We start from the raw sequence: 26,685 nt of genomic DNA, 5'->3' as shown, positions 1-26,685 counted from the left end.
TGTCTGGAAACCATTCATAATAGCAATTTTTACCAAAGTTTTAGTAGTTTAATGAGGTGAACAAAGAACATCTAAGATGTAGTGATGAGTATCAGTAATGAAGTACCTTATAACCGACTGGTCCAGGGAAACCAACTACACCACTCAAGCCTTTAGGTCCTCGGGGTCCGGGAGGTCCAGGGGGACCAGGTTTGCCAGGTTGTCCTGGGAGCCCTTTCTCATATCCAGGAGGACCATCCTGTCCATCCCCCCCTGGTTTACCTGGTGACCCACTTGAGCCCTTGGAACCTGAGAAGAAAGAACAGTGCATTGTTTATCCATGTCTTATTAGAGAATCAAAAATACAGTCCCGCCGTCTACCACCTGCTAAAATACAGTCCCGCCGTCTACCACCTGCTAAAATACAGTCCCGCCGTCTACCACCTGCTAAAATACAGTCCCGCCGTCTACCACCTGCTAAAATCCCTACAGTCCCGCCGTCTACCACCTGCTAAAATACAGTCCCGCCGTCTACCACCTGCTAAAATACAGTCCCGCCGTCTACCACCTGCTAAAATACAGTCCCGCCGTCTACCACCTGCTAAAATACAGTCCCGCCGTCTACCACCTGCTAAAATACAGTCCCGCCGTCTACCACCTGCTAAAATACAGTCCCGCCGTCTACCACCTGCTAAAATAAAGTCCCACCTTCTACCACTTGCTAAAATACCATCCCACCATCTACCACCTGCTAAAATAAAGTCCCACCGTCTACCACTTGCTAAAATACCATCCCACCAACTACCACCTGCTAAAATACAGTCCCGCCATCTACCACCTGCTAAAATATAGTCCCACCGTCTACCACCTGCTAAAATACCATCCCACCATCTACCACCTGCTAAAATACAGTCCCACCGTCTACCACCTGCTAAAATACAGTCCCACCGTCTACCACCTGCTAAAATACAGTCCCACCGTCTACCACCTGCTAAAATACAGTCCCGCCGTCTTCCACCTGCTAAAATACAGTCCCGCCATCTACCACCTGCTAAAATACAGTCCCGCCGTCTACCACCTGCTAAAATATCATCCCACCGTCTACCACCTGCTAAAATACAGTCCCACCGTCTACCACCTGCTAAAATACAGTCCCACCATCTACCACCTGCTAAAATACAGTCCCACCATCTACCACCTGCTAAAATACAGTCCCACCGTCTACCACCTGCTAAAATACAGTCCCGCCGTCTACCACCTGCTAAAATACAGTCCCGCCGTCTACCACCTGCTAAAATACAGTCCCGCCGTCTACCACCTGCTAAAATACAGTCCCGCCGTCTACCACCTGCTAAAATACAGTCCCGCCGTCTACCACCTGCTAAAATACAGTCCCGCCGTCTACCACCTGCTAAAATACAGTCCCGCCGTCTACCACCTGCTAAAATACAGTCCCGCCGTCTACCACCTGCTAAAATATAGTCCCACCGTCTACCACCTGCTAAAATACCATCCCACCATCTACCACCTGCTAAAATACAGTCCCACCGTCTACCACCTGCTAAAATACAGTCCCACCGTCTACCACCTGCTAAAATACAGTCCCGCCGTCTACCACCTGCTAAAATACAGTCCCACCGTCTACCACCTGCTAAAATACAGTCCCGTCTACCACCTGCTAAAATCTCCCGCCACCACCTGCTAAAATACAGTCCCGCCGTACCACCTGCTACAGTCCCGCCCACCTGCTAAAATACAGTCCCGCCGTCTACCACCTGCTAAAATACAGTCCCGCCGTCTACCACCTGCTAAAATACAGTCCCGCCGTCTACCACCTGCTAAAATACAGTCCCGCCGTCTACCACCTGCTAAAATACAGTCCCGCCGTCTACCACCTGCTAAAATACAGTCCCGCCGTCTACCACCTGCTAAAATAAAGTCCCACCTTCTACCACTTGCTAAAATACCATCCCAAAATCTACCACCTGCTAAAATAAAGTCCCACCGTCTACCACTTGCTAAAATACCATCCCACCAACTACCACCTGCTAAAATACAGTCCCGCCGTCTACCACCTGCTAAAATATAGTCCCACCGTCTACCACCTGCTAAAATACCATCCCACCATCTACCACCTGCTAAAATACAGTCCCACCGTCTACCACCTGCTAAAATACAGTCCCACCGTCTACCACCTGCTAAAATACAGTCCCACCGTCTACCACCTGCTAAAATACAGTCCCGCCGTCTTCCACCTGCTAAAATACAGTCCCACCATCTACCACCTGCTAAAATACAGTCCCGCCGTCTACCACCTGCTAAAATACCATCCCACCATCTACCACCTGCTAAAATACAGTCCCACCGTCTACCACCTGCTAAAATACAGTCCCACCATCTACCACCTGCTAAAATACAGTCCCACCATCTACCACCTGCTAAAATACAGTCCCGCCGTCTACCACCTGCTAAAATACCATCCCACCATCTACCACCTGCTAAAATACAGTCCCACCGTCTACCACCTGCTAAAATACAGTCCCACCATCTACCACCTGCTAAAATACAGTCCCACCATCTACCACCTGCTAAAATACAGTCCCACCGTCTACCACCTGCTAAAATACAGTCCCACCGTCTACCACCTGCTAAAATACAGTCCCACCATCTACCACCTGCATCCTCTTATATTAGTTTGAAGTATTTTTCACAAAAAAAAACCTAGTCCAACATCTATTACCAAAGCAGAACTGATCTGTTTTAACACAGTTGCATGGTGCTACTGCAAACCCTTTTCTCTGAAAAAAGGGCTCCAAAAAGGCTAATTGGCTGTCCAAACAGGAGAACCCTTTTTTAGTTCTAAGTACAATTTTCCATATAGAACCCTCTGTGTTCTATATGGAACTCAAAAGGATTCTACTTGGAACCAAAATGGGTTCTTCAAAGGGTTCTCCTATGGGGACAGCCAGAGAACCCTTTCGGGTTCTAGATAGCACCTGGTTTTGTAAGAGTGTGCAGAGGGGGTTGTGTTGTGTCTCTCTCACCTCTGGCTCCAGTGAAGCCATCCTCTCCTGGTGGTCCTTCAGAGCCCTTCTGTCCTTTAACGGTTATGACTCCTACTGGGCCAGGACTTCCGGGGGGACCTCTGTGACCTGGGGACATTCTACACTGTCAACGTGTAATATACTGAACAATATAATATACTACACTATGTGTACATATAAGTACAACATATATAATAAGTACAACATATATAATAAGTACAACATATATAATACTGTGAACGTGTAATATACTGAACAATATAATATACTACATTATGTGTACATATAAGTACAACATATATAAAACTGTGAATGCAACAACAACGGGTGATATGGCTTCTATGCAGAAACGGTCTACGACGAGGGACAGCACACTGAAATAGTAATGTTATGTAAAGTATGCAGAGAGGAAATCATGCACATAGTCATGAAGAGAGATAGGATACCGTAAACAAGGATGTATACACAGAGAGAATAGTTTTCTAAATTCACTGAAATGACACTCCACATAAAGAGAGTAATTACAAATACTTCTAAGGAAGGTTGACTGTCTGTGTGCAGATACCAAAGGTAGACACAATACTATGTATGTATTTTATTATGTGGATGCTGCAATGTGTATACACTGTAATGTACAGTTTGTACCTTTGGCTCCTTTGTACCCCTGGTCTCCATCCTGACCGTCGCGTCCTGTAAAACCCCTCTCCCCTTGCCTCCCGTGGGATCCTGGGTTTCCAGGCCGACCCGGTGTACCAGGAACAGCCGACCCATCTGTACCAGGATATCCCCTGGGCCCTGGGAAAGATGACATCATTGGGAATAGTTGTCATAGGATAATAATAAAGATAGTCCATTGGCTGGGTCATGTTCATTAGGGCATCACCTGAAAAATATTTTGCAATGGAAAAACAATTTGTGTTTCTTATTGGTGCCTAATGAACACGGTCCTGGTATACTTTGTACTCAAAATGGGATATCAGAGTTGTGTACGTCTATTTTGCAGGCTGTCTATTTCGAGGCAGGCGATACCCAAAACAAGGCATCCATATTTATATATATCGTTATCCCAATTCAAGTTATTCAATTCAAAGTGCGAACAGAGAATCACGTAAATGTCATAACATTACAGTGCCTTTGGAAAGTATTCAGACCATTGACTTTTCCCACATTTTGTTAAGTTACAGCCTTATTCTAAAATTGATTAAATAAATACAAAGGCAAAGCAATCTACACACAATACCCCATAATGACATCACAATACCTCATAATGACAAAGTGAAAAAAGGTTGTTAGAAATTTGGGCAAATCAGAAAAAACAGAAATACCTTATTTACATAAGTATTCAGACCATTTGCTATGAGACTCGAAGTTGAGCTCAGGTGCATCCTGTTTCCATTGATCATCCTTGAGATGTTTCTACAACTTCATTGGAGACCACCTGTGGTAAAGTCAATCGATTGGACATGATTTGGAAAGGCACACACATGTGTATATAAAGGTTCCACAGTTGACAGTGCATGTCAGAGCAAAAACCAAGCCATGAGGTTGAAGGAATTGTCAGTAGGGCTCCGAGACAGGATTGTGTCGAGGCACAGATCTGGGGAAGGGTACCAAAACATTCTACAGCAATTAAAGGTCCCCAAGAACCAGTGGTGTAAAGTACTTAAGTAAACATACTTTAAAGTACTACTTAAGTGTTTTTTGGGGTGTACTTTAGTATTTATATCTGTACTTTAGTATGTATATTTTGGACAACTTTTAATTCACTACATTCCTAAAGAAAATTATGTACTTTTTACTCCATACATTTTACCTAACAACCAAAAGTACTGGTTGCATTTTAAATGCTTAGCAGGACAGGAAAATGGTCCAATTCACACACATCAAGAGAACATCTCTGGTCATCCCTACTGCCTCTGATCTGGTAGACTCACTAAACATACATGCTTAATTTGTAAATGATGTCTGAGTGTTGGAGTGTGCACCTGGCTATCTGTAAATTTGGTTTGGTTTGCTTAATATAATGATTGTTACATGATTTATACTTGTACTTTTGATACATAAGTATATTTAAAACCAAATACTTTTTTTAGACTTTTACTCAAGTAGTATTTTACTGGGTGACTTTCACTTTTACTTGAGTCATTTTCATTTAAGGTATTTTTTTATTTCTCAAGTATGAAAATGGGGTACTTTTTCCACCACTGCCAAGAACACAGTGTTCTCCATCATTCTTAAATGGAAGGAGTTTGGAACCATCAAGGGCTGGCCGCCCGGCCAAACTGAGCGATTGGGGGAAAAGGGCTTTGGTCAGGAAGGTGACCAAGAAACCGATGGTCACTCAGCTCTGGAGTTCCTCTGTGGACATGGGAGAACCTTCCAGAAGGACAACCATCTCTGCAGCCCTCCACCAATCAGGCCTTTATGATATAGTGGCCAGACGGAAGCCACTCTTCAGTAAAAAGGCACATGACAGCCCACTTGGAATTTGTCAAAAGGCATCTAAAGGACTCTCAGACCATGAGAAACAAGATCTGGTCTGGTGAAACCAAGATTTAACTCTTTGGCCTGAATTCCAAGCGTCTCAAGGACATCCCTACAGTGAAGCATGGTGGTGGCAGCATCATGCTGTGGGGATGTTTTTCAGCTGCAGGGACTGGGAGACTAGTCAGTACTGAGGGAAAGCTGGAGGGAAGGTTCACCTCCCAATAGGACAACGACCCTAAGCACACAGCCAGGACAACACAGGAGTGGCTTCGGGACAAGTCTGAAAGTCCTTGAGTGACCCAGCAAGAGCACGACCTGAAAATAGCTGTGCAGCAACGCTCCCCATCCAACCTGACAGAACCTGAGAGGATCTGCAGAGAAGAATGGGAGAAATACAGATGCAACGTCATACCTAAGAAGAATAAAGGCTGTAATCACTGCCAAAGGTACTTCAACAAAGTACTGAGTAAAGGGTCTGAATACTTATGTAAATGTATTAGCAACAAAAAAATCCCATCCGTTTTTGCTTTGTCATTATGAGGTATTGTGATGTCATTATGGGGTATTGTGATGTCATTATGGGGTATTGTGTGTAAATTGATGAGGGAAAAAAAACGATTTTATCCATTTTAGAATAAGGCTGTAGCGTATCAAAGTGTGTAAAAAGACAGTGGGTCTGAATACTTTCCGAAGGCACCGGGTGGATGCTGAGTGGATGCTGAGACAAGCTGGAAACAAAAATAGCTTCTGTTTATTAAATATGTAATACAATAGTAGAAGTAACCAGCATATTATTTGACATTGCCTGTTGCTGTGGTATGTTCAGATGATAATGATAATAACCATCATCATCAAAATTATAATTAATAAATAGTGATAAAAATGGTAATAACAATATTGATGATAATAATAATATTGATAATAATAATAATAATAATAATGGATCTGGCTCACCTTTGGTCCCTGTTACACCAGGGAAGCCCGGGACACCTGGTGACCCACTGAAACCTTTGGCACCAACGGGTCCCGGGGGACCAGGAGGCCCGGGGATCCCTGCTGGTCCCTTCACTCCACGTCCAGGAGGACCCATCACACCCTTATGTCCTTTATCACCACGGAAACCTAACAGACACACCACTAATTGACTGAAAGCAGTACATGTCTTTTTAACTAAATGTGAGGTGGAGGACTGTTCAGAGCATATTGTACAATGGGAAGCTCTGTGCAGTGAGTATTGAAGTGCTTAGTTAATACTGATGTCATATTAATCTTTTATAATTTATAGTTCCCTTAAAGTGTGACTGTTAAAATGAATATGGAACGATGACATGCTCTGGGGATAGTTCCAAAACCTAACCGATTCCTGATTTTAGCTGTGTGTCAAACAGATCAAACACGAAAAGAACTGTAGCGTGTGGTGGCTATTTTAGATCCTCACCCGATGGGCCCCTGACTCCTGGTGGTCCTGAGGCTCCCGGTGGGCCAACAGCTCCTTTCTCTCCACATTCTGTTGGCCCTGGAGGGCCGCTCAGTCCTGGGTCCCCAGTGTCTCCTTTTGACCCCTTGTAACCCACACCTCCGTACGGGCCTGATCCCCCTGTTACGAAATCACCATATGGTTAGAGATGCAATGAGCCCCATCTTAGAGTCACCAAGAACAATGAAAGATTGTAAAGCATTCAAAATACAGTACCTGTCAAAAGTTTGGACACACCTACTCATTCAAGGGTTTTATTTTCTTCATTGTAGAATAATAGTGAGGACATCAAAACTATGAAATAACACATATGGAATCATGTAGTAACCAAAAAAGTGTTGAACAAATCTAAATATATTTTATAATTCAGATTCTTCAAAGTAGCCACCCTTTGACTTGATGACAACTTTGGCACACTCTTGGCATTCTCTCAACCAGCTTCACGAGGTAGTCACCTGGAATGCATTTAAATTAACAGGTGTGCCTTGTTAAAAGTTCATTTGTGGAATTTCTTTCCTTCTTAATGCATTTGAGCCAATCAGTTGTGTTGTTACAAGGTAGGTAGGGGTGGTATACAGAAGATAACCCTATTTGGTAAAAGACCAAGTCCATATAATGGCAAGAACAGCTAAAATAAGCAAAGAGAAACGACAGTCAATCATGACTTAAGACATGAAGGTCAGTCAATCCGGAACATTTCAAGAATTTTAAAAGTTGCTTTAAGTGCAGTTGCAAAAACCATCAAGCGCTGTGATGAAACTGGCTCTCATGAGGACTGCTACAGGAAAGGAAGACTGAGAGTTACCTCTGCTGTAGAGGATAAGTTCATTAGAGTTACCAGCCCAAATAAAAACTTCACAGAGTACAAGTAACAGACAGATCTCTAAAGCAACTGTTCAGAGGAGACTGCATGAATCAGACCTTCATGGTCGAGCTGCTGCTAAGAAACAACTACTAAAGGACATCAACAAGAAGAAGACACTTTCTTGGGCCAAGAAACACAACCAATGGACATTAGACAGGTGGAAATCTGTCCTTTGGTTAGATGAGCCCAAATTATAGATGTTTGGTTCCTACTGCCATGTCTTTATGAGACGCAGAGTAGGTGAACAGATGATCTCCGCATGTACGGTTCCCACTGTGAAGCATGGAGGAGGAGGTGTGATGGTGTTAGGGTGCTTTTCTGGTGACACTGTCAGTGATTTATTTAGAATTCAAGGCACCACAGCATTCTGCAGCAATACGGTTTGCATTTAGTGGGACTACCATTTATTTTTCAACAGGACAACGACCCAAAACACACCTCCAGCCTGTGTAAGGGCTATTTGATCTAGAAGGAGAGTTATGGAGTGCTGCATCAGATGACCTGGCCTCCACAATCACCCAACCTCAATCCAGTTGAGATGGTTAGGGTTGAGTTGGACTGCAGAGCGAAGGAAAAGCAGCCAACAAGTGCTCAACATATGTGGGAACTCCTTCAAGACTTTTGGAAAAGCATTACAGGTGAAGCAGATTAAGAGAATGCCAAGAGTTTGCAAAGCTGTCATTAAGGTAAAGGGTGGCTACTTTGAAGAATCTCAAATATAAAATATATTTTGATTTGATTAACACTTTTTTGCTTACTACATGATTCCATGTGTGTTATTTCATAGTGTTGATGTCTTCACTTTAAAAATAGTAAAGAAAGAAAAGTAAAGAAATAGTAAAGAAAAACCCTGGAATGAGTAGAGGTGTCCAAACATCTGCCTGGTACTGTACATATACAGTAACAGTGTCTGGTGGGCCAATGCAATGTTCTTCCAAAGTCCACTGCTCTATAATGGTCTCTCTTTCACTGTGTTGACTACTAGATGTTATGACAGTGAAATATTGTGTGTGTGTATTAACAGTGAGTTAGATGCACCTGGAGGCCCAGGGATGCCTGGCAAACCAGGATCTCCCTTGGGTCCCAGTAACCCAGGTAGTCCAGGTGGACCCACGGGACCAGGTCCGGTGTTGAAGGTGTCTCCTGGAGGTCCCGGCCAGCCTGGAGAGCCTGGTGGTCCACGGAGTCCTGGTGGTCCGTCCAAGTTGATTCCAGGTTGACCAGGGTCACCATTATCTCCAACACATCCTTGGTGTCCTGTTTGGGAAGAGGGATCCAGACATGAACCATCTAACTACTCAGACTAACTATAAACACTAACTACAAACACTAACTCTCCAACCAGTCCCTTCAGTTATAACCATTATAACCCGTCTTCATTTTTAGATGATATCTATTACAAGCCTGAGGAATGGCCACGGTCAAGTTTTGTGTCTTTTTCAATATCGTCTAAATTAGAATTTCTGAGGTAGGAGATTTACTGGAGTAGCACTGCTGAGGTAGGAGTAGCACTGCTGAGGTAGGAATAGCACTGCTGAGGTTGGAGTAGCACTGGAGTAGCACTGCTGAGGTAGGAGTAGCACTGGAGTAGCACTGCTGAGGTTGGAGTAGCACTGCTGAGGTAGGAGTAGCACTGCTGAGGTTGGAGTAGCACTGCTGAGGTAGGAATAGCACTGCTGAGATAGGAGTAGCACTGGAGTAGCACTGCTGAGGTAGGAGTAGCACTGCTGAGATAGGAGTAGCACTGCTGAGATAGGAGTAGCACTGGAGTAGCACTGCTGAGGTAGGAGTAGCACGGCTGAGGTTGGAGTAGAACTGCTGAGGTTGGAGTAAGGTAGGAGTAGCACTGCTGACTGAGATAGGAGTAGGAGTAGCACTGCTGAGGTTGGAGTAGCACTGCTGAGGTAGGAGTAGCACTGCTGAGGTAGGAATAGCACTGGAGGTAGTAGCACTGGAGTAGCACTGCTGAGATAGGAGTAGCACTGGAGTAGCACTGCTGAGGTAGGAATAGCACTGCTGAGGTTGGAGTAGCACTGCTGAGGTAGGAATAGCACTGCTGAGATAGGAGTAGCACTGGAGTAGCACTGCTGAGGTAGGAGTAGCACTGCTGAGATAGGAGTAGCACTGCTGAGGTAGGAGTAGCACTGCTGAGGTAGGAGTAGCACTGCTGAGGTTGGAGTAGCACTGCTGAGATAGGAGTAGCACTGGAGTAGCACTGCTGAGGTAGGAATAGCACTGCTGAGATAGGAGTAGCACGGCTGAGGTTGGAGTAGAACTGCTGAGGTTGGAGTAGCACTGCTGAGGTAGGAGTAGCACTGCTGAGGTAGGAATAGCACTGCTGAGATAGGAGTAGCACGGCTGAGGTTGGAGTAGAACTGCTGAGGTTGGAGTAGCACTGCTGAGGTAGGAATAGCACTGCTGAGGTTGGAGTAGAACTGCTGAGGTTGGAGTAGCCCTGCTGAGGTTGGAGTAGCACTGCTGAGGTAGGAGTAGCACTGGAGTAGCACTGCTGAGGTTGGAGTAGCACTGGAGTGGCACTGCTGAGGTTGTAAGTCGCTCTGGATAAGAGCGTCTGCTAAATGACTTAAATGTAATGTAAATGTAGGAGTAGCACTGGAGTAGCACTGCTGAGGTAGGAGTAGCACTGCTGAGGTAGGAGTAGCACTGCTGAGGTAGGAGTAGCACTGGAGTAGCACTGCTGAGGTAGGAGTAGCACTGGAGTAGCACTGGAGTAGCACTGGAGTAGCACTGCTGAGGTAGGAGTAGCACTGCTGAGGTAAGAGTAGCACTGGAGTAGCACTGCTGAGGTAGGAGTAGCACTGGAGTAGCACTGCTGAGGTAGGAGTAGCACTGGAGTAGCACTGCTAAGGTAGGAGTAGCACTGCTGAGGTAGGAGTAGCACTGGAGTAGCACTGCTGAGGTAGGAGTAGCACTGGAGTAGCACTGCTGAGGTTGGAGTAGCACTGCTGATGTTGGAGTAGCACTGCTGAGGTTGGAGTAGCACTGGAGTAGCACTGCTGAGGTAGGAGTAGCACTGCTGAGGTGGGAGTAGCACTGCTGAGGTTGGAGTAGCACTGCTGAGGTAGGAGTAGCACTGGAGTAGCACTGCTGAGGTAGGAGTAGCACTGGAGTAGCACTGGAGTAGCACTGCTGAGGTAGGAGTAGCACTGCTGAGGTTGGAGTAGCACTGCTGAGGTAGGAGTAGCACAGCTGAAGGATGGAGTAGCACGGCTGAGGTAACGTTAGCACTGCCCTCTACTGGACGTATGGTGGAACCTAGCCAGGTCCAATCCATTTCATAAAGATAGAATGCAACTCTGGTTTGATTTTACTTGAACTTACTTTATCACTTGTCTGCCTAACAAATGAACCCACTGACCAACAAACACACCAACCAGCTATCCAACTGAACTCTGTCTATTAATGACATAAAAGCTCATTTACAAAATAAACCCAGAACACAATGTCATTCATTTGGAATGTGTCTCCCGGTCGCGGCCTGTAGCACGGCAGATCCTGGACTCGAACCAGGATCTCCAGTAGCAGTGCCTTAGACCACTGAGCCACTCAGGAGGCCCCATGTACAAAGGAGTAACACTTGTGTCATGATCCCTTCCAAACCGTCATTACCTGGTGGTCCAGTTCCTCCATCTGTCCCGTCATCTCCTCTCATGCCTTGAGGTCCAAGGGAACCTGTGGGACCTGGGAAACCAAGTGGTCCTGGTGGCCCAGGATTCCCTGGGGAGGGTCAATCAGAACAGGTTGATCAGTCAGTGGCAATCAATATATCCCCTGTCAATCAATCTATCACCACTGTCAATCAATATATCCCCTGTCAATCAATGTATCAACACTGTCAATCAATATATCCCCTGTCAATCAATCTATCACCACTGTCAATCAATATATCCCCTGTCAATCAATGTATCAACACTGTCAATCAATCTATCCCCTGTCAATCAAACTATCACCACTGTCAAACAATATATCCCCTGTCAATCAATTTAACAACAATCAATCTATCCCCTGCCAATCAATCTATCACCACGTTCAATCAATATATCACCTATTAATCATATTTCAGACTCCCAAAGTATGCTAAGAATGCCTAAAAACACATACTGACACTGTTAAAGATTATGTGTGTATGTACAGTAGTTGCTTACCTGGGGGCCCAAGTAGACCCTTTAATCCAGGTAGGCCAGGGTTGGAAGGGCCACAGGGCAGAACCTCGCCTGGTGATGCAAAGAAAAAGGTTTCCCTTCGGTAAAACAGATTTTGAGCTGAACTAGATTTGGCATGATTAAACACATATATGCAATAAATAGACAGAACGCATTTTGTTCAGTAAATATTAAATGACATAATGTTAACCTAAGACCATTACCACGGAGTAGATTTTCATTCAGGCGTTTCTCTCTCTATCGGTCCTACCTAGAGGTCCAGGTTGTCCAGTTTGTCCAGGGGGACCTGGGAGGCCCGCATCCCCTGGGGGCCCTTGGTGGCCATGACGGCCTGGAGCACCAGGGCCTGGGGGGCCCGGTCTGCCTGGGGGGCCTTTAGGTCCATGGAGCCCTGGGTAGCCTTTGTCACCTACCGAGCCACCGTAACCGTCACCCTGACAGATGGCAAGTCATCACAAGTTGTCCCTTACAGGCTGATCTAAAGTCAATTTTGTGTTTCCCCACTAATGATTTAGGTTGGGTCTTGGGGAGGGCAAGCTGATCCTAGATCTGTACCTAGTGGAAGCCCGGAGCAGAAATCGTACACTGACAACACAGACAGATTGCAGATGCACTAACCCGCTGGGAACACACTGGTTGAAGCAACGTTGTTTCCACGTCATTTCAATGAAATTACATTGAACCAACGTGGAATAGATGTTGAATAGACGTTGAATTAACGTCTGTGCCCAGTGGGAATTAACTGTTACCCCAATATTATAGTGTGGAAATGTAGGAAATTATCCTAATGTCCCCCCACATTTCAAATCAAAATGACCCTGGGTAGATTAATGTTCCTCTGACAGACTAGCCCACTAACTCACCGGGGGTCCAGGGTCTCCCACAGCGCCAAGGGAGCCATCGGATCCTGGTCGACCGGTGGCGCCATGCGGTCCGTTGGGGCCATTGAAGCCCGGGTCACCCTTCGCACCTGTCAATTCAAATGTCCAAAACAACAAGTTATGCAATGTCAATCTATTACACCAAAATGCTAAATGCAATGTTATGAAGAAGGTTGAGGGGGTCATTTAAAAAAGTGCATTTTACATTTCATGTAATTTGACAAACGTAATAATACAGCACTGACATATGTTTTCCTCTGTGGCTCAGTTGGAAAAGTATGACACAAGGTACGGGTTCCATTCCCACAGGAATCACATACACATACTAAATACCTGACTGTCCTGTCAGTGGTGTGTATTGGTGTGGTGTTCTATGGAGACTCGTAACACCTCGATCAGATCGTCATTGTCCTGTCAGTGGTGTGGTGTTCTATGGAGACTCGTAACACCTCGATCAGATCGTCATTGTCCTGTCAGTGGTGTGGTGTTCTATGGAGACTCGTAACACCTCGATCAGATCGTCACTGTCCTGTCAGTGGTGTTCTATGGAGACTCGTAACACCTCGATCAGATCGTCATTGTCCTGTCAGTGGTGTGTATTGGTGTGGTGTTCTATGGAGACTCGTAACACCTCGATCAGATCGTCATTGTCCTGTCAGTGGTGTGTATTGGTGTGGTGTTCTATGGAGACTCGTAACACCTCGATCAGATCGTCACTGTCCTGTCAGTGGTGTGTATTGGTGTGGTGTTCTATGGAGACTCGTAACACCTCGATCAGTTCGTCATTGTCCTGTCAGTGGTGTGTATTGGTGTGGTGTTCTATGGAGACTCGTAACACCTCGATCAGATCGTCTTTGCTGCTTAATAAATCCTGCAATCAGATTTCCATCATTATGTAGGTTTTTTTGGACGTTTATTTAACTAGGCAAGTCAGTTAAGAACAAATTATTATTTTCAATGACAGGGTTAACTGCCTGTTCAGGGGCAGAACAACAGATTTGTACCTTGTCAGCTCTGGGGTTTGAACTTGCAACCTTCTGGTTACTAGTCCAACGCTCTAACCACTAGGCTACCCTTGCGCGCCATTGTTTACTGGTTATATGTGTGTGTGTGTGTGTGTAAGGTTCAACATTCACCTTCTGCCAACCTTTCTGTATAGTCTACACATACAGTTTGATGTATACTTGGATAAATCCCAAGGTATGCACCAACCAGAACGCAGTGGAACTGCCTCTACAACGCAATGACGCAAGGCAAACGCAGCGTTCCAACGGAAATCAGTGTACTTCTGGTGTACCAAAAAGCAATGAAGCTGATGGTCTGATCGAGGCGTAAGATTTTCTCACGTTGCCCATTCTAATCTGGATCACATCTTCCACTCACCTTTATGGTTGGTCACATAGGACTCTCCCTTCTGTCCCTTCACTCCATTGGAACCAGGCCTGCCTGGGTTGCCCTACAGGGGGAAGCATGTCCAGACAACATCACTGTAACCTGCCTGGGTTGCCCTACAGTCCAGACAACATCACTGTAACCTGCCTGGGTTGCCCTACAGTCCAGACAACATCACTGTAACCTGCCTGAGTTGCCCTACAGGGGGAAGCATGTCCAGACAACATCACTGTAACCTGCCTGGGTTGCCCTACAGTCCAGACAACATCACTGTAACCTGCCTGGGTTGCCCTACAGTCCAGACAACATCACTGTAACCTGCCTGCGTTGCCCTACAGTCCAGACAACATCACTGTAACCTGCCTGCGTTGCCCTACAGTCCAGACAACATCACTGTAACCTGCCTGGTTTGACAGTCTAGACAACATCACTGTAACCTGCCTGGGTTGCCCTACAGTTCAGACAACATCATTGTAACCTGCCTGGGTTGACAGTCCAGACAACATCACTGTAACCTGCCTGGGTTGCCCTACAGTCCAGACAACATCACTGTAACCTGCCTGCGTTGCCCTACAGTCCAGACAACATCACTGTAACCTGCCTGGGTTGCCCTACAGTTCAGACAACATCATTGTAACCTGCCTGGGTTGACAGTCCAGACAACATCACTGTAACCTGCCTGGGTTGACAGTCTAGACAACATCACTGTAACCTGCCTGGGTTGACAGTCCAGACAACATCACTGTAACCTGCCTGGGTTGACAGTCCAGACAACATCACTGTAACCTGCCTGGGTTGACAGTCCAGACCACATCACTGTAACCTGCCTGGGTTGACAGTCCAGACAACATCACTGTAACCTGCCTGGGTTGACAGTCCAGACAACATCACTGTAACCTGCCTGGGTTGCCCTACAGTCCAGACAACACCACTGTAACCTTGGATAAATCCCTGGAATTGAAAGTTACAGATTACTCCTTTAAAGATGATGAATATTCAACTCAACCATACAATGAAAAACCACCACCAACACAGCATGTGCGTGAGACTTCCTGATAAGGAAGGGTTACTACAGGTGACCAGGAAGGGTTACTACAGGTGACCAGGAAGGGTTACTACAGGTGACCAGGAAGGGTTACTACAGGTGACCAGGAAGGGTTACTACAGGTGACCAGGAAGGGTTACTACAGGTGACCAGGAAGGGTTAGTACAGGTGAGCAGGAAGGGTTAGTACAGGTGAGCAGGAAGGGTTAGTACAGGTGACCAGGAAGGGTTACTACACGTGACCAGGAAGGGTTACTACAGGTGACCAGGAAGGGTTAGTACAGGTGATCAGGAAGGGTTACTACAGGTGACCAGGAAGGGTTAGTACAGGTGACCAGGAAGGGTTAGTACAGGTGACCAGGAAGGGTTAGTACAGGTGACCAGGAAGGGTTACTACAGGTGACCAGGAAGGGTTAGTACAGGTGACCAGGAAGGGTTAGTACAGGTGACCAGGAAGGGTTAGTACAGGTGATCAGGAAGGGTTAGTACAGGTGACCAGGAAGGGTTAGTACAGGTGACCAGGAAGGGTTAGTACAGGTGACCAGGAAGGGTTAGTACAGGTGACCAGGAAGGGTTAGTACAGGTGACCAGGAAGGGTTAGTACAGGTGACCAGGAAGGGTTAGTACAGGTGACCAGGAAGGGTTAGTACAGGTGACCAGGAAGGGTTAGTACAGGTGACCAGGAAGGGTTACTACAGGTGACCAGGAAGGGTCAGCACAGGTGATCAGGAAGGGTTAGTACAGGTGACCAGGAAGGGTTAGTACAGGTGACCAGGAAGGGTTAGTACAGGTGATCAGGAAGGGTTAGTACAGGTGACCAGGAAGGGTTAGTACAGGTGATCAGGAAGGGTTAGTACAGGTGACCAGGAAGGGTTAGTACAGGTGACCAGGAAGGGTTAGTACAGGTGACCAGGAAGGGTTAGTACAGGTGATCAGGAAGGGTTGATCAGGAAGGGTACAGGAAGGGTTAGTACAGGTGACCAGGAAGGGTTGACCAGGAAGGGTTACTACAGGTGACCAGGAAGGGTTAGTGACAGGTGATGACCTGGAAGGGTTAGTAGACCTGAAGGGTTAGTACAGGTGACCTGGAAGGGTTACTACAGGTGACCTGGAAGGGTTACTACAGGTGACCTGGAAGGGTTACTACAGGTGACCAGGAAGGGTTACTACAGGTGACCTGGAAGGGTTAGTACAGGTGACCAGGAAGGGTTAGTACAGGTGATCAGGAAGGGTTAGTACAGGTGATCAGGAAGGGTTAGTACAGGTGATCAGGAAGGGTTACTACAGGTGACCAGGAAGGGTTAGTACAGGTGACCAGGAAGGGTTAGTACAGGTGATCAGGAAGGGTTAGTACAGGTGATCAGGAAGGGTTAGTACAGGTGATCAGGAAGGGTTAGTACAGGTGATCAGGAAGGGTTAGTACAGGTGATCAGGAAGGGTTAGGTGACCAGGAAGGGTTAGTACAGGTGACCAGGAAGGGTTAGTACAGGTGACCAGGAAGGGTTAGTACACCTGGAAGGTGAGCAGGAAGGGTTGGAAGGGTTACAGGTGACCAGGAAGGGTTACTACAGGTGACCTGGAAGGGTTAGTACAGGTGACCAGGAAGGGTTAGTACAGGTGATCAGGAAGGGTTAGTACAGGTGATCAGGAAGGGTTAGTACAGGTGATCAGGAAGGGTTAGTACAGGTGACCTGGAAGGGTTAGTACAGGTGATCAGGAAGGGTTAGTACAGGTGATCAGGAAGGGTTAGCACAGGTGATCAGGAAGGGTTAGCACAGGTGACCAGGAAGGGTTAGTACAGGTGATCAGGAAGGGTTAGTACAGGTGATCAGGAAGGGTTAGTACAGGTGATCAGGAAGGGTTAGTACAGGTGATCAGGAAGGGTGACCAGGAAGGGTTAGCACAGGTGATCAGGAAGGGTCAGTACAGGTGACCAGGAAGGGTTAGTACAGGTGACCAGGAAGGGTCAGCACAGGTGATCAGGAAGGGTCAGTACAGGTGATAGAGTATAGAGTTCATACCATCCCACAGGAATCTTAGATTACTCCTCTGCATATTGGAATATTCTGTATTGGCACTATGTATCGTTTCTTATGCAAGAAATAGGAACATCACCCAAAGAAATACCTACGTTTGGAAAGCCGATTCTGTGGGCACGTCATGAACTCCTCTCAACCTGTTACAGTGGCGTCTCATAGGGACTCGCCATTACACTTTGCAATAGGTTTAATAAAAAGGGTTTATAATTAGTTTCTATGTTCTACAATATGGGTTAGCCTTACGTGGGATCCTTGTGAGCCAGGGTCCCCATTATATCCATGGTCACCTTTCTCTCCGCTGTGCCCTGGCAGCCCGTCATACCCTAGGGGTCCGCGGGGGCCCGGAGGACCTGGTATCCCTCTGTGACCATTCTCGTATGTACACTCACACTCACCGTTGTAGCCTGAAGGACAGACACAGACATGGTTAGTGTAATCACACGCAGACAGACATGCACAGATGCGCACACATACACACATACAAACACACACACACATACAAACACCGACACGCATACAAACACACACACACACACACATACAAACACACACATAGAAACACACACACACACATACACACGGAAGAAACAAGTGCACACAACCAACAGGTCCCAAGTGGCGCAGCGGTCTAAGGTACTGCATCTTAGTGCTAGAGGCATCACTACAGACCCTGGTTTGATTCCAGGCTGTATCACAACCGGCCGTGATTAGGATTGGCCCAGCGTCGTCCGGGTTAGGGTTTGGCCGGGGTAGGCTGTCACTTTAAAATAAGAATTTGTTCTTAACTGTCTTGCCTAGTTAAATACATAAAAATAAATGAAGGTCATTCACCTTTTTCTCCTTTGTATCCTGTTAATCCTGGATATCCGGTATCGCCATCGTCTCCTCGTACACCCGGCTCACCAGGAACACAATAAATGCCTACAGGACATGATTGGTAAACGCCCCCCCCCCCAAAAAAACATTTTTTTTTATCATTAAAAACATAACTCCACTGATCATCAGTTCCAGTTATATCAGTGACTTCAGAAAATCGACTAACATCCTGAAACTTTGCATTGTGTCAGTCCAACTTCTAGTCTGCATCCCAAACAGCACTATTCCATACATAGAGCATTACTATGTACCCTCTGGGCCCTAAAAGCAGGGCACTATATGAGAAATATAATGCTATTTGGGATGCTGCCCTAAGCAGTATTTGAAATATGTTGATAGTTTAGTTAAGCAATAAGGTCCGAGGAGGTGTGGTGTATGGCCAATACACCCCGGCTAAGGGCTGTTCTTAGGCACGACGCAACAGACCAAAAGGCTCCTTAACAGCTTCTACCACCAAGCCATAAGACCACTGAACAATTAATCAAATGGCCACCGGACTATTACATTCACCCCCCCCCCATTTGTTTTGTACACTGCTGCTACTCACTGTTTATTATCTATGCATAGTCACTTCACCCCCACACACTGACTCGGTACACCCTGTATATAGCCTCATTATTGTTATTTTATTGTGTTACTTTTTACTTTAATTTATTGGGTACATATTTTCTTAACTCTTATTGAACTGCACTGTTGGTTAAGGGCTTGTAAGTCAGCATTTCACAGTAAGGTCTACACTTGTTGTATTCGGCGCATGTGACTAATAAAGTTTGATTTGATTTGAGTCCCTAGATACGGTCCTTAGCCGTGGTATATTGGCAAATATACCACAAACCCCCAAGGTGCCTTACTGCTATTATAAACTGGTAACCAACGTAATTAGAGTAGTAAAAATAAATGTTTTGTCATACCCGTGGTATTACGGTCTAATATACCACGGCTGTCAGCCAATCAGCATTCAGGGCTCGAACCAGACAGTTTATCACAATCAATATACAATGACATCACGCTTACCTCCACATCCTAACAGAATTCCAGTAATTATACACCGTCGAAACACAGCGATTATGTTAGGCCAAGGAGGTGCACACAATGGAAGGGAAAATGTACACCATGTCAGTAATAGTTCACAGTATACCTTGTATTTACGCTAGAACGTGCATCATTTAAGTTCCAACGTGTACCATTTCAATGACTACATGAAAAGGGCAGATCATATCTATTTCATGGACAGTGGCTAGAGAGAGCTTGTGGTGTGACTTCATACAGTCTGGTATTGTGTGGTCCTACCTGGACGGCCCGGGGGGCCTCTGAACCCCTTGGCTCCGGGACGCCCTCTTTCACCTGGTTGTCCTGGTATTGGCTCTATAGTGTAGTACCTTCCTGGCTCCCCCTTTAAACCCTTAGGACCAGGGAGACCGGGGTAACCTAGCTGCCCTGGTTGACCTGGACAATGAAAAGGACAGACGAGGGGTCAGGGGTTGAGGGGTGAAAGGTGATGGATATAGTGAGTGGTGCATGGTAGCAGAGCTTATGGATAATACAGTGCAGTATTTGCCCCCTTTCTAATTCCCTCTACTTTTGCATATTTTTGATACCAAATCTTCAACCAAAACCTAATATTAGATAAAGTGAACCTGGGGGAAACAAATAATACAACAATTACATACTTATTTCATAAACAAAGTTATGCAACATCCAATGCCCCTATGTGGAAAAAGTATTTGTCCCCTTTCACTCAATAACTAGTTGTTCCACCTTTAGCTGCAATGACTCCAACCAAACGCTTCCTGGAGTTGTTGATCAGTCTCTCACGTCGCTTGTGGAGGAATTTTGTCCCACTCTTCCATGCAGAACTGCTTTAGCTCAGCAACATTTGTGGGTTTTCAAGCATGAACTGCTCATTTCAAGTCCTGCCACAACATCTCAATTGGAATTAGGTCTGGACTTTGACTTGGCTGTTCCAAAACTTCAAATTTGTTGCTTTTTAGCCATTTTCATGTGTTTTACTATCTTTTTTTTTTACTGTTGTTTTTAAATTCTTTACTTATCTATTGTTCACTTAATACCTTTTTTGCACTGTTGGTTAGAGCCTGTAAGTAAGCATTTCACTGTAAGGTCTACACCTGTTGTCACGGCGCACGTGACAAATAAACTTTGATTTGATCGACTCGCAGATGGATGATCTAACATTCCACCTTGACCGTTGGTATGAGGTTCTTACTGTGGAATGCAGTGTTTGGTTTTCAAAAGGCATAAATGGGACCCATGTCATTTAAAAAGTTATATTTTTTTATACCATAGAACATTCTTCCAAGAGTCTTAATTATCATGCAGGTGGTTTTTGGCAAACTGGAATTTGGACATTTTCACTTAGGGGTGTACTCACTTCTGTTGCTAGCGGTTTAGACATTAATGGCTGGCTGAGTTATTTTGAGGGGAAAATCAAATTTACACTGTTATACAAGCTGTACACTCACTACTTTATATTGTAGCAAAGTGTCATTTCTTCAGTCTTCTCACATGAAAATATATACTCATATTTACAAAAATGTGAGGGGTGTACTCACTTTTGTGATATACTGTATATAACATCACTGTCAGCTGCCACTAATCCCCTTTTCTGTTAGTTCTGTCTTATTGGTTACACCTGTTTCTTGTTTGGGTTTTGGTTAGGGCTATTTAAGCTGGTTATGCTCGCCTGCTTTTTTGCAGGCTTGTCCCTCTGTTCGTTTTGTGGATGTGCATTTTTCTTATTTTCTCCGGACTGTTTGGGTCCTGTTTTTGGGCCAGTAGTTTGTATGCGCCTGGAGTTTTTGGCGTGACTGTTTCTGTCACTGGAATAAATACTATTGTCCTAAACCCTCTGCGCCTGACTCCGCACCCACTACTCCTAGAAGTCGTAACAATCACTCAAATCTAAAACCGACAGTAATGTACATCGTACCAGCTCCTTCCTGGCCTCAAAAGAAAAACTAGCCTTATACCGGTAATAAAATCCTATTTTCAGCTTGAGCTTCCTTATCAAGTTCTCTACATGCACAGTGAAGTTCAGCTTATCAACCCACACACCCAAATATTTGTACACTTTAACTTGCTCTATAGTATGTCCGGCCAATGTAGCAATGACATGATTTGTAACATGCCACGCAGTTTGTTTTACCCAACTTTAGAATCAGCTTTAAATCATACAGATTCTGTTGTATGATGTCAAATGCTCTTTGAGCATTTTCAAAAGCCAAAGATAAACTGCTACCGCTTGAATAAAGAACAGTATCGTCTGCATAACAACAACCACTGTTTCAGGAAGCTTTTGGTTGCAGTCATTGCAGCTGAAGGTGGCAGAACCAGTTACTGAGTGTAAGGGGGCAATTACTTTTTCCATACAGGGGAATTGGGTGTTGCATAACTTTGTTAATTAAATAAATGAAATAAGTTTCACAATTTTTGGGGTTATTTGTAAACTCAGGTTCCCTTAATCTAATATTAGGTTTTGGTTGAAGCTGTGACTACATTCCATATCAAAGATATGCAAAAATAGAGAAAATCAGAAAGGGGGCAAATAGACTTCCAGAGCCATGAAAAAGGTAAGAGCACAAGTTACAACAGCTGTGCTCTTATTTTGTACAAATATGAGCATTGTCTACTAGGGTAGGACAGGAAGTGAATGGATAGAAAGGCAGGGGACAGAAGACTGACCCTTGGCCACAATAATCCATCCCAAAGTGACTCTTGTTTACTTCCGTTCTTGAATTAAAAAAGGAAGAGGCTGGTATAAGGAAATGGGGGGAAGGTAGGACAATTAGGAAACAGGACCAGAAAAAAGACAGAACATTTAGAAAAATAGGGGATAGGATATATTATATATCATAAAGATGGTGAAATGTTGACCTGTGGAGCTTAATACCCCTGGTGGTCCAGGAGGTCCATTAATGCCCATCTCTCCAATGTCTCCTGGCGCTCCCCTTGGACCCTGGGGGCCGGGATCACCAGGGTAACCTGCAATACAGTGGATACAGAGTCTGTTTCTGTTTGACCATGATTCAGATCTCATGCGCTGTTATGTTTTCTTCCTACAGGTATTTCCTAATCATAATCTCACATTGTCTTGGATCAGGTTTCTCTGGATAAACAAAAAGGTTAAAGAAATAAACATAACAAACAACATAGATAAACTCTAGAACATTAGAAAAACATTATTTGTCTTAAAATGTTGCTTTAGCCAAATCAAATTGTTGATGTAGTTGCAGGTGATAAAATGCTATGTTAGTTTTTCCCATTACACAACCTGGCACATTTAGCCCTATGTTATCCTGACCAGGTGGCAGTGATTAGGTTCAGTAACAAATTCCACATCAACTTATCAAAGATCTTAGACTTTATATCCAATGGCACTTCTAAGCCTTCAAATTCAAGGTTTACTTGGTCTGTAAAGTGCAGCGTCCCAATAATACATGCACGTGTTCACATATGACAAAAGCGCGTGTTTTTGCGTATCCGTTTCACACACATCCATGTGCTTTGACAGAAAAAACCCATAAAGGAGTAGAAGAGCCTTACGGTCTTGTCCAATAGTTACCATCGCTGTCAGGTGGCATACACACACTGTTCACTGCTGGTCCTCGATGCTTGATTCAAATAACGCATTTGATTCTAATAATGCATTAAAAAAACGTTGGTTTTCGAAGTGGGGGGGGCATTATTATTATTATTGTATTTTTTTTTAAATCCAATCGGATAAACACTCCAAACAGCCTAGTCGACCGCTCAGAGGCGTCGGCATGGTTCTAAAGCACAGTGTTGCCTGTTTTGTGTCACATTCCAATGATAAAACTGGGGGGGGGGACAAAAATGCAATTTCAGAATGTGGGGGGACATGTTGCGCCACCGCATGTTTGGACACACTTACTCATTCAAGGTTTTTCTTTATTTTGACTATTTTCTACATTGTAGAATAATAGTGAAGAAATTGAAACTATGAAATAACACATATTGAATCAAGTAGTAACCAAAAAAGTGTTAAACAAATCAAAATATATTTTATATTTCAGATTCTTCAAAGTAGCCACCATTTGCCTTAAATGACAGCTTTGCACACTCTTGGCTTTCTCTCAACCAGCTTCATGAGGTAGTCACCTGGAATGCATTTCAATTAACAGGTGTGCCTTGTGAATTTGTGGAATTTCTTTCCTTCTTAATGTGTTTGAGCCAATCAGTTGTGTTGTGACAAGGTAGGGGTGGTATACAGAAGATAGCCCTGTTTGGTAAAAGACCAAGTCCATATTATGGAATAAACAGCTCAAATAAGCAAAGAGAATTGAGAGTCCAGCATTACTTTAAGACATTAAGGTCAGAACTTTGAAAGTTTTCTCAAGTCGCAAAAACCATCAAGCCCCCTGATGAAACTGGCTCTCATGAGGACCGTCCCAGGAAAGGATGACCCAGAGTTACCTCTGCTGCAGAGGATACGTTCCTTAGAGTTACCAGCCTCAGAAATAGCAGCCCAAATAAATGCTTCACAGAGTTCAAGTAACAGACACATCTCAACATCAACTGTTCAGAGGAGACTGCTTGAAATCAGACCTTCATGGTCAAATTGCTGCAAAGAAACCACTACTAAAATAACACCAATAAGAAGAAGAGACTTGCTTGGGCCAAGAAACATGAGCAATGGACATTAGACCGGTGGAAATCTGTCCTTTGGTCTGATGAGTCCAAATTTGATCTTTTTGGTTCCAACCGTCATGTCTTTATGAAATGCAGACTAGGTGAACAGATGATCTCCACATGCGTGGTTCCCACCGTAAAGCATGGAGGAGGAGATGTGCTGGTGTGGGGGTGCTTTGCTGGTGACACTGTCAGTGATTTATTTAGACTTCAAAGCACACTTAACCAGCATGGCTACCACAGCATTCTGCAGTGATACACCATCCAATCTGGTTTGCGCTTATTGGGACTATCATTTGTTTTTCAACAGGACAATGACCCAACACACCACGAGCTGTGTAAGGGCTATTTGACCAAGAGGGAGAGTGATGGACCATAACTGAAGGAAAATCAGCCAACAAGTGCTCGGCATATGTGGGAACTCCTTCAAGACTGTTGTAAAAGCATTCCAGGTGAAGCTGATTGAGAGAATACCAAGAGTGTGCAAAGCTGTCATCAAGGCAAAGGGTAGTTATTTGTAGAATCTACACTTTTTTGGTTATTACATGATTCCATATATGTTATTTATAGTTTTGATGTCCTCACTATTATTCTACAGTGTAGAAAATAGTAAAAAATAAAGAACAACCCTGGAATGAGTAGGTGTGTCCAAACTTTTGACTGGTACTGTGTGGGTCAGTCTGTAAGGTTTCGAACAATAAGTTCCTCATTAAATGTGTTTGTAATGTTCAGTTACAAGGTTGACTGCCCTTCTCTCTTCTATTCTCAACACAATAAAATGTCATTCTACATTTCAAAGGGGAAAAATATATATATCTCACCTGGGATTCAAACTTTCTGTAAACGGCGAAAACTACCAGGAACTACCAGGAGCCACCAGGAGTTACCAGGAGCCACCAGGAACTACCAGGAACTACCAGGAGCCACCAGGAGCCACCAGGAGCCACCAGGAATTACCAGGAGCCACCAGGAATTACCGGGAGCCACCAGGAGCCACCAGGAGCCACCAGGAGCCACCAGGAGCTACCAGAAGCCACGAGGAGCCACCAGGAGCTACCAGGAGCCACCAGGAACTATCAGGAGCCACCAGGAACTATCAGGAGCCACCAGGAACTACCAGGAACTACCAGGAACTACCAGGAGCCACCAGGAAATACCAGGAACTACCAGGCTACACTGAGCTATTCGTCCAGTTTATATGTTGTGCGTTTTAGTAACTTTGACTAGTAGGTGGTGCCGTTTGACTTTGTTAAGGACACTTTCATGGAAAAGTGATCCATCACATCCAACAACAATACGTTAACATTTGTAATTGGCTGATACAGAATTAGTTACCGGCCATAAATCACTGCCAGCTGGTCAGGTTAGCATAGCGCTAAATGTGACATGTTATCTAATGGGAACAACTAACATGTAGCATTGTATCACGTGCAACTATGTCAATGATTTTAAATGGCCGTTTTTGAATGTGTTTTTTTCTAATGTTCTTAAGTATGGACCTCGTATAACTGAGGTGTCCTCTAACCTGCTACAGTGGAATTGTGGTATATTTGGCTCGCTGGTCCTCTGATGCCTTTGTCTCCTGGGAAGCCCTGCGAGGATACAGGGAGAGAGGTTATTACCTAATGATAATGATAATAATAATAATAATAATAATAATGCATTAATTTACTGCGGGGCAACATAGGAGATCATCACACATAAATATGGCCAGGAGTTTTTCCTGGACAGATCATATGGTCAGGAAACACTCCCTGTGCTACTCATTATCTGGGTTGGTATGTACCGCCCGGTGCGGTACATACCAGCTCTTCGTATTGGCCGGGCTAGAGTGGGCATCGAGCCAGGTAAAGTTGGGCAGGCTTGGTGCTCAAGAGCTCCAGTGCGCCTGCACGGTCCGGTCTATCCAGAGCCACCTCCACACACCAGTCCTCCGGTAGCAGCTCCCCACACCAGGCTTCCTGGGCGTGTCCTCGATCCAGTACCACTAGTTCCAGCACCACGCACCAGGCCTTCAGTGCGCCTCGCCTGTTCAGCACAGCCAGAGCCATCCTTCTCTCTAGCGCCCCTCAGTTACGAGCTGCCCCTCAGTCCAGTGGGGTTCTGGGTGAGGACTATTAGGCCATGGTCGGCGGCGAGGGTGGATTATCCCAGGACGCGAGGGGGAGGAACTATGACATTTATGGAGTGGGATCCACGTCCCGAGCCGGAGCCGCCACCATGGACAGACGCCCACCCGGTCCCTCCCTATGGTTTTGAGGTGCGTCCAGGAGTCCGCACCTTAGGGGGGGGGGGGGGGGTTCTGTCACACCTTGGTCTTAGTATTGTGTGTTTTCCTTAATTATTTGTTTAGGCCAGGGTGTGACATGGGTTTACTGTGTTGTCGTATTGGGGTTTTTGTAGGCATTGGGATTGTGGCTGATTAGGGGTGTGTCTAGCATAGGCTTGGCTGCCTGAGGCGGTTCTCAATCAGAGTCAGGTGATTTTCGTTGTCTCTGATTGGGAACCATATTTAGGTAGCCTGGGTTTCACTGTTTATTTTGTGGGTGATTGTTCCTGTCTTTGTGTTAGTTAGGCTGTATAGGTTTTCGCGTTTTGTTTGTTGTTTTATATATATATATATAGTTATTTCATGTATCGTTGATTCTTTATTAAAGAACATGAGTAACCACCACTCTGCATTTTGGTCCGCTTCTCCTTCAACAGACGAACGCCGTTACAACAGAAAGTAGAGGAATCTTAATTTTAGT

The 26,685-nt window shown here is 45.0% G+C and overlaps 1 protein-coding gene across 2 annotated transcripts in view; it reads right to left on the bottom strand.

Moving 5' to 3' along the window:
- The window catches only part of LOC124042126 (collagen alpha-4(IV) chain-like), an 82,725-nt gene that overhangs the window by 25,983 nt on the left and 30,057 nt on the right, over positions 1–26,685 (bottom strand). Inside the window, exons 18-34 of one of the 2 annotated variants that reach the window (XM_046360483.1) lie at positions 25,461–25,527; positions 22,160–22,267; positions 19,559–19,714; positions 19,283–19,291; positions 18,224–18,313; positions 17,636–17,796; positions 14,301–14,373; positions 12,900–13,006; positions 12,287–12,470; positions 12,019–12,087; positions 11,483–11,590; positions 8,891–9,109; positions 6,949–7,107; positions 6,465–6,632; positions 3,669–3,818; positions 3,024–3,131; positions 107–288 (exon numbers count right to left, since the gene is read on the bottom strand). In XM_046360483.1, the coding sequence (XP_046216439.1) occupies positions 107–288; positions 3,024–3,131; positions 3,669–3,818; positions 6,465–6,632; positions 6,949–7,107; positions 8,891–9,109; positions 11,483–11,590; positions 12,019–12,087; positions 12,287–12,470; positions 12,900–13,006; positions 14,301–14,373; positions 17,636–17,796; positions 18,224–18,313; positions 19,283–19,291; positions 19,559–19,714; positions 22,160–22,267; positions 25,461–25,527 (2,118 nt within the window). The remainder of the gene's footprint in view (positions 1–106; positions 289–3,023; positions 3,132–3,668; positions 3,819–6,464; positions 6,633–6,948; positions 7,108–8,890; positions 9,110–11,482; positions 11,591–12,018; positions 12,088–12,286; positions 12,471–12,899; positions 13,007–14,300; positions 14,374–17,635; positions 17,797–18,223; positions 18,314–19,282; positions 19,292–19,558; positions 19,715–22,159; positions 22,268–25,460; positions 25,528–26,685) is intronic. The other variant, XM_046360484.1, reaches the window with a different exon arrangement.

Source organism: Oncorhynchus gorbuscha, linkage group LG08, assembly GCF_021184085.1.
Source record: "Oncorhynchus gorbuscha isolate QuinsamMale2020 ecotype Even-year linkage group LG08, OgorEven_v1.0, whole genome shotgun sequence".
Lineage (NCBI taxonomy): Eukaryota > Metazoa > Chordata > Actinopteri > Salmoniformes > Salmonidae > Oncorhynchus > Oncorhynchus gorbuscha.
Note: the sequence above shows the minus strand (reverse complement) of the source record. Positions and strands in the feature narration are given on the sequence as shown.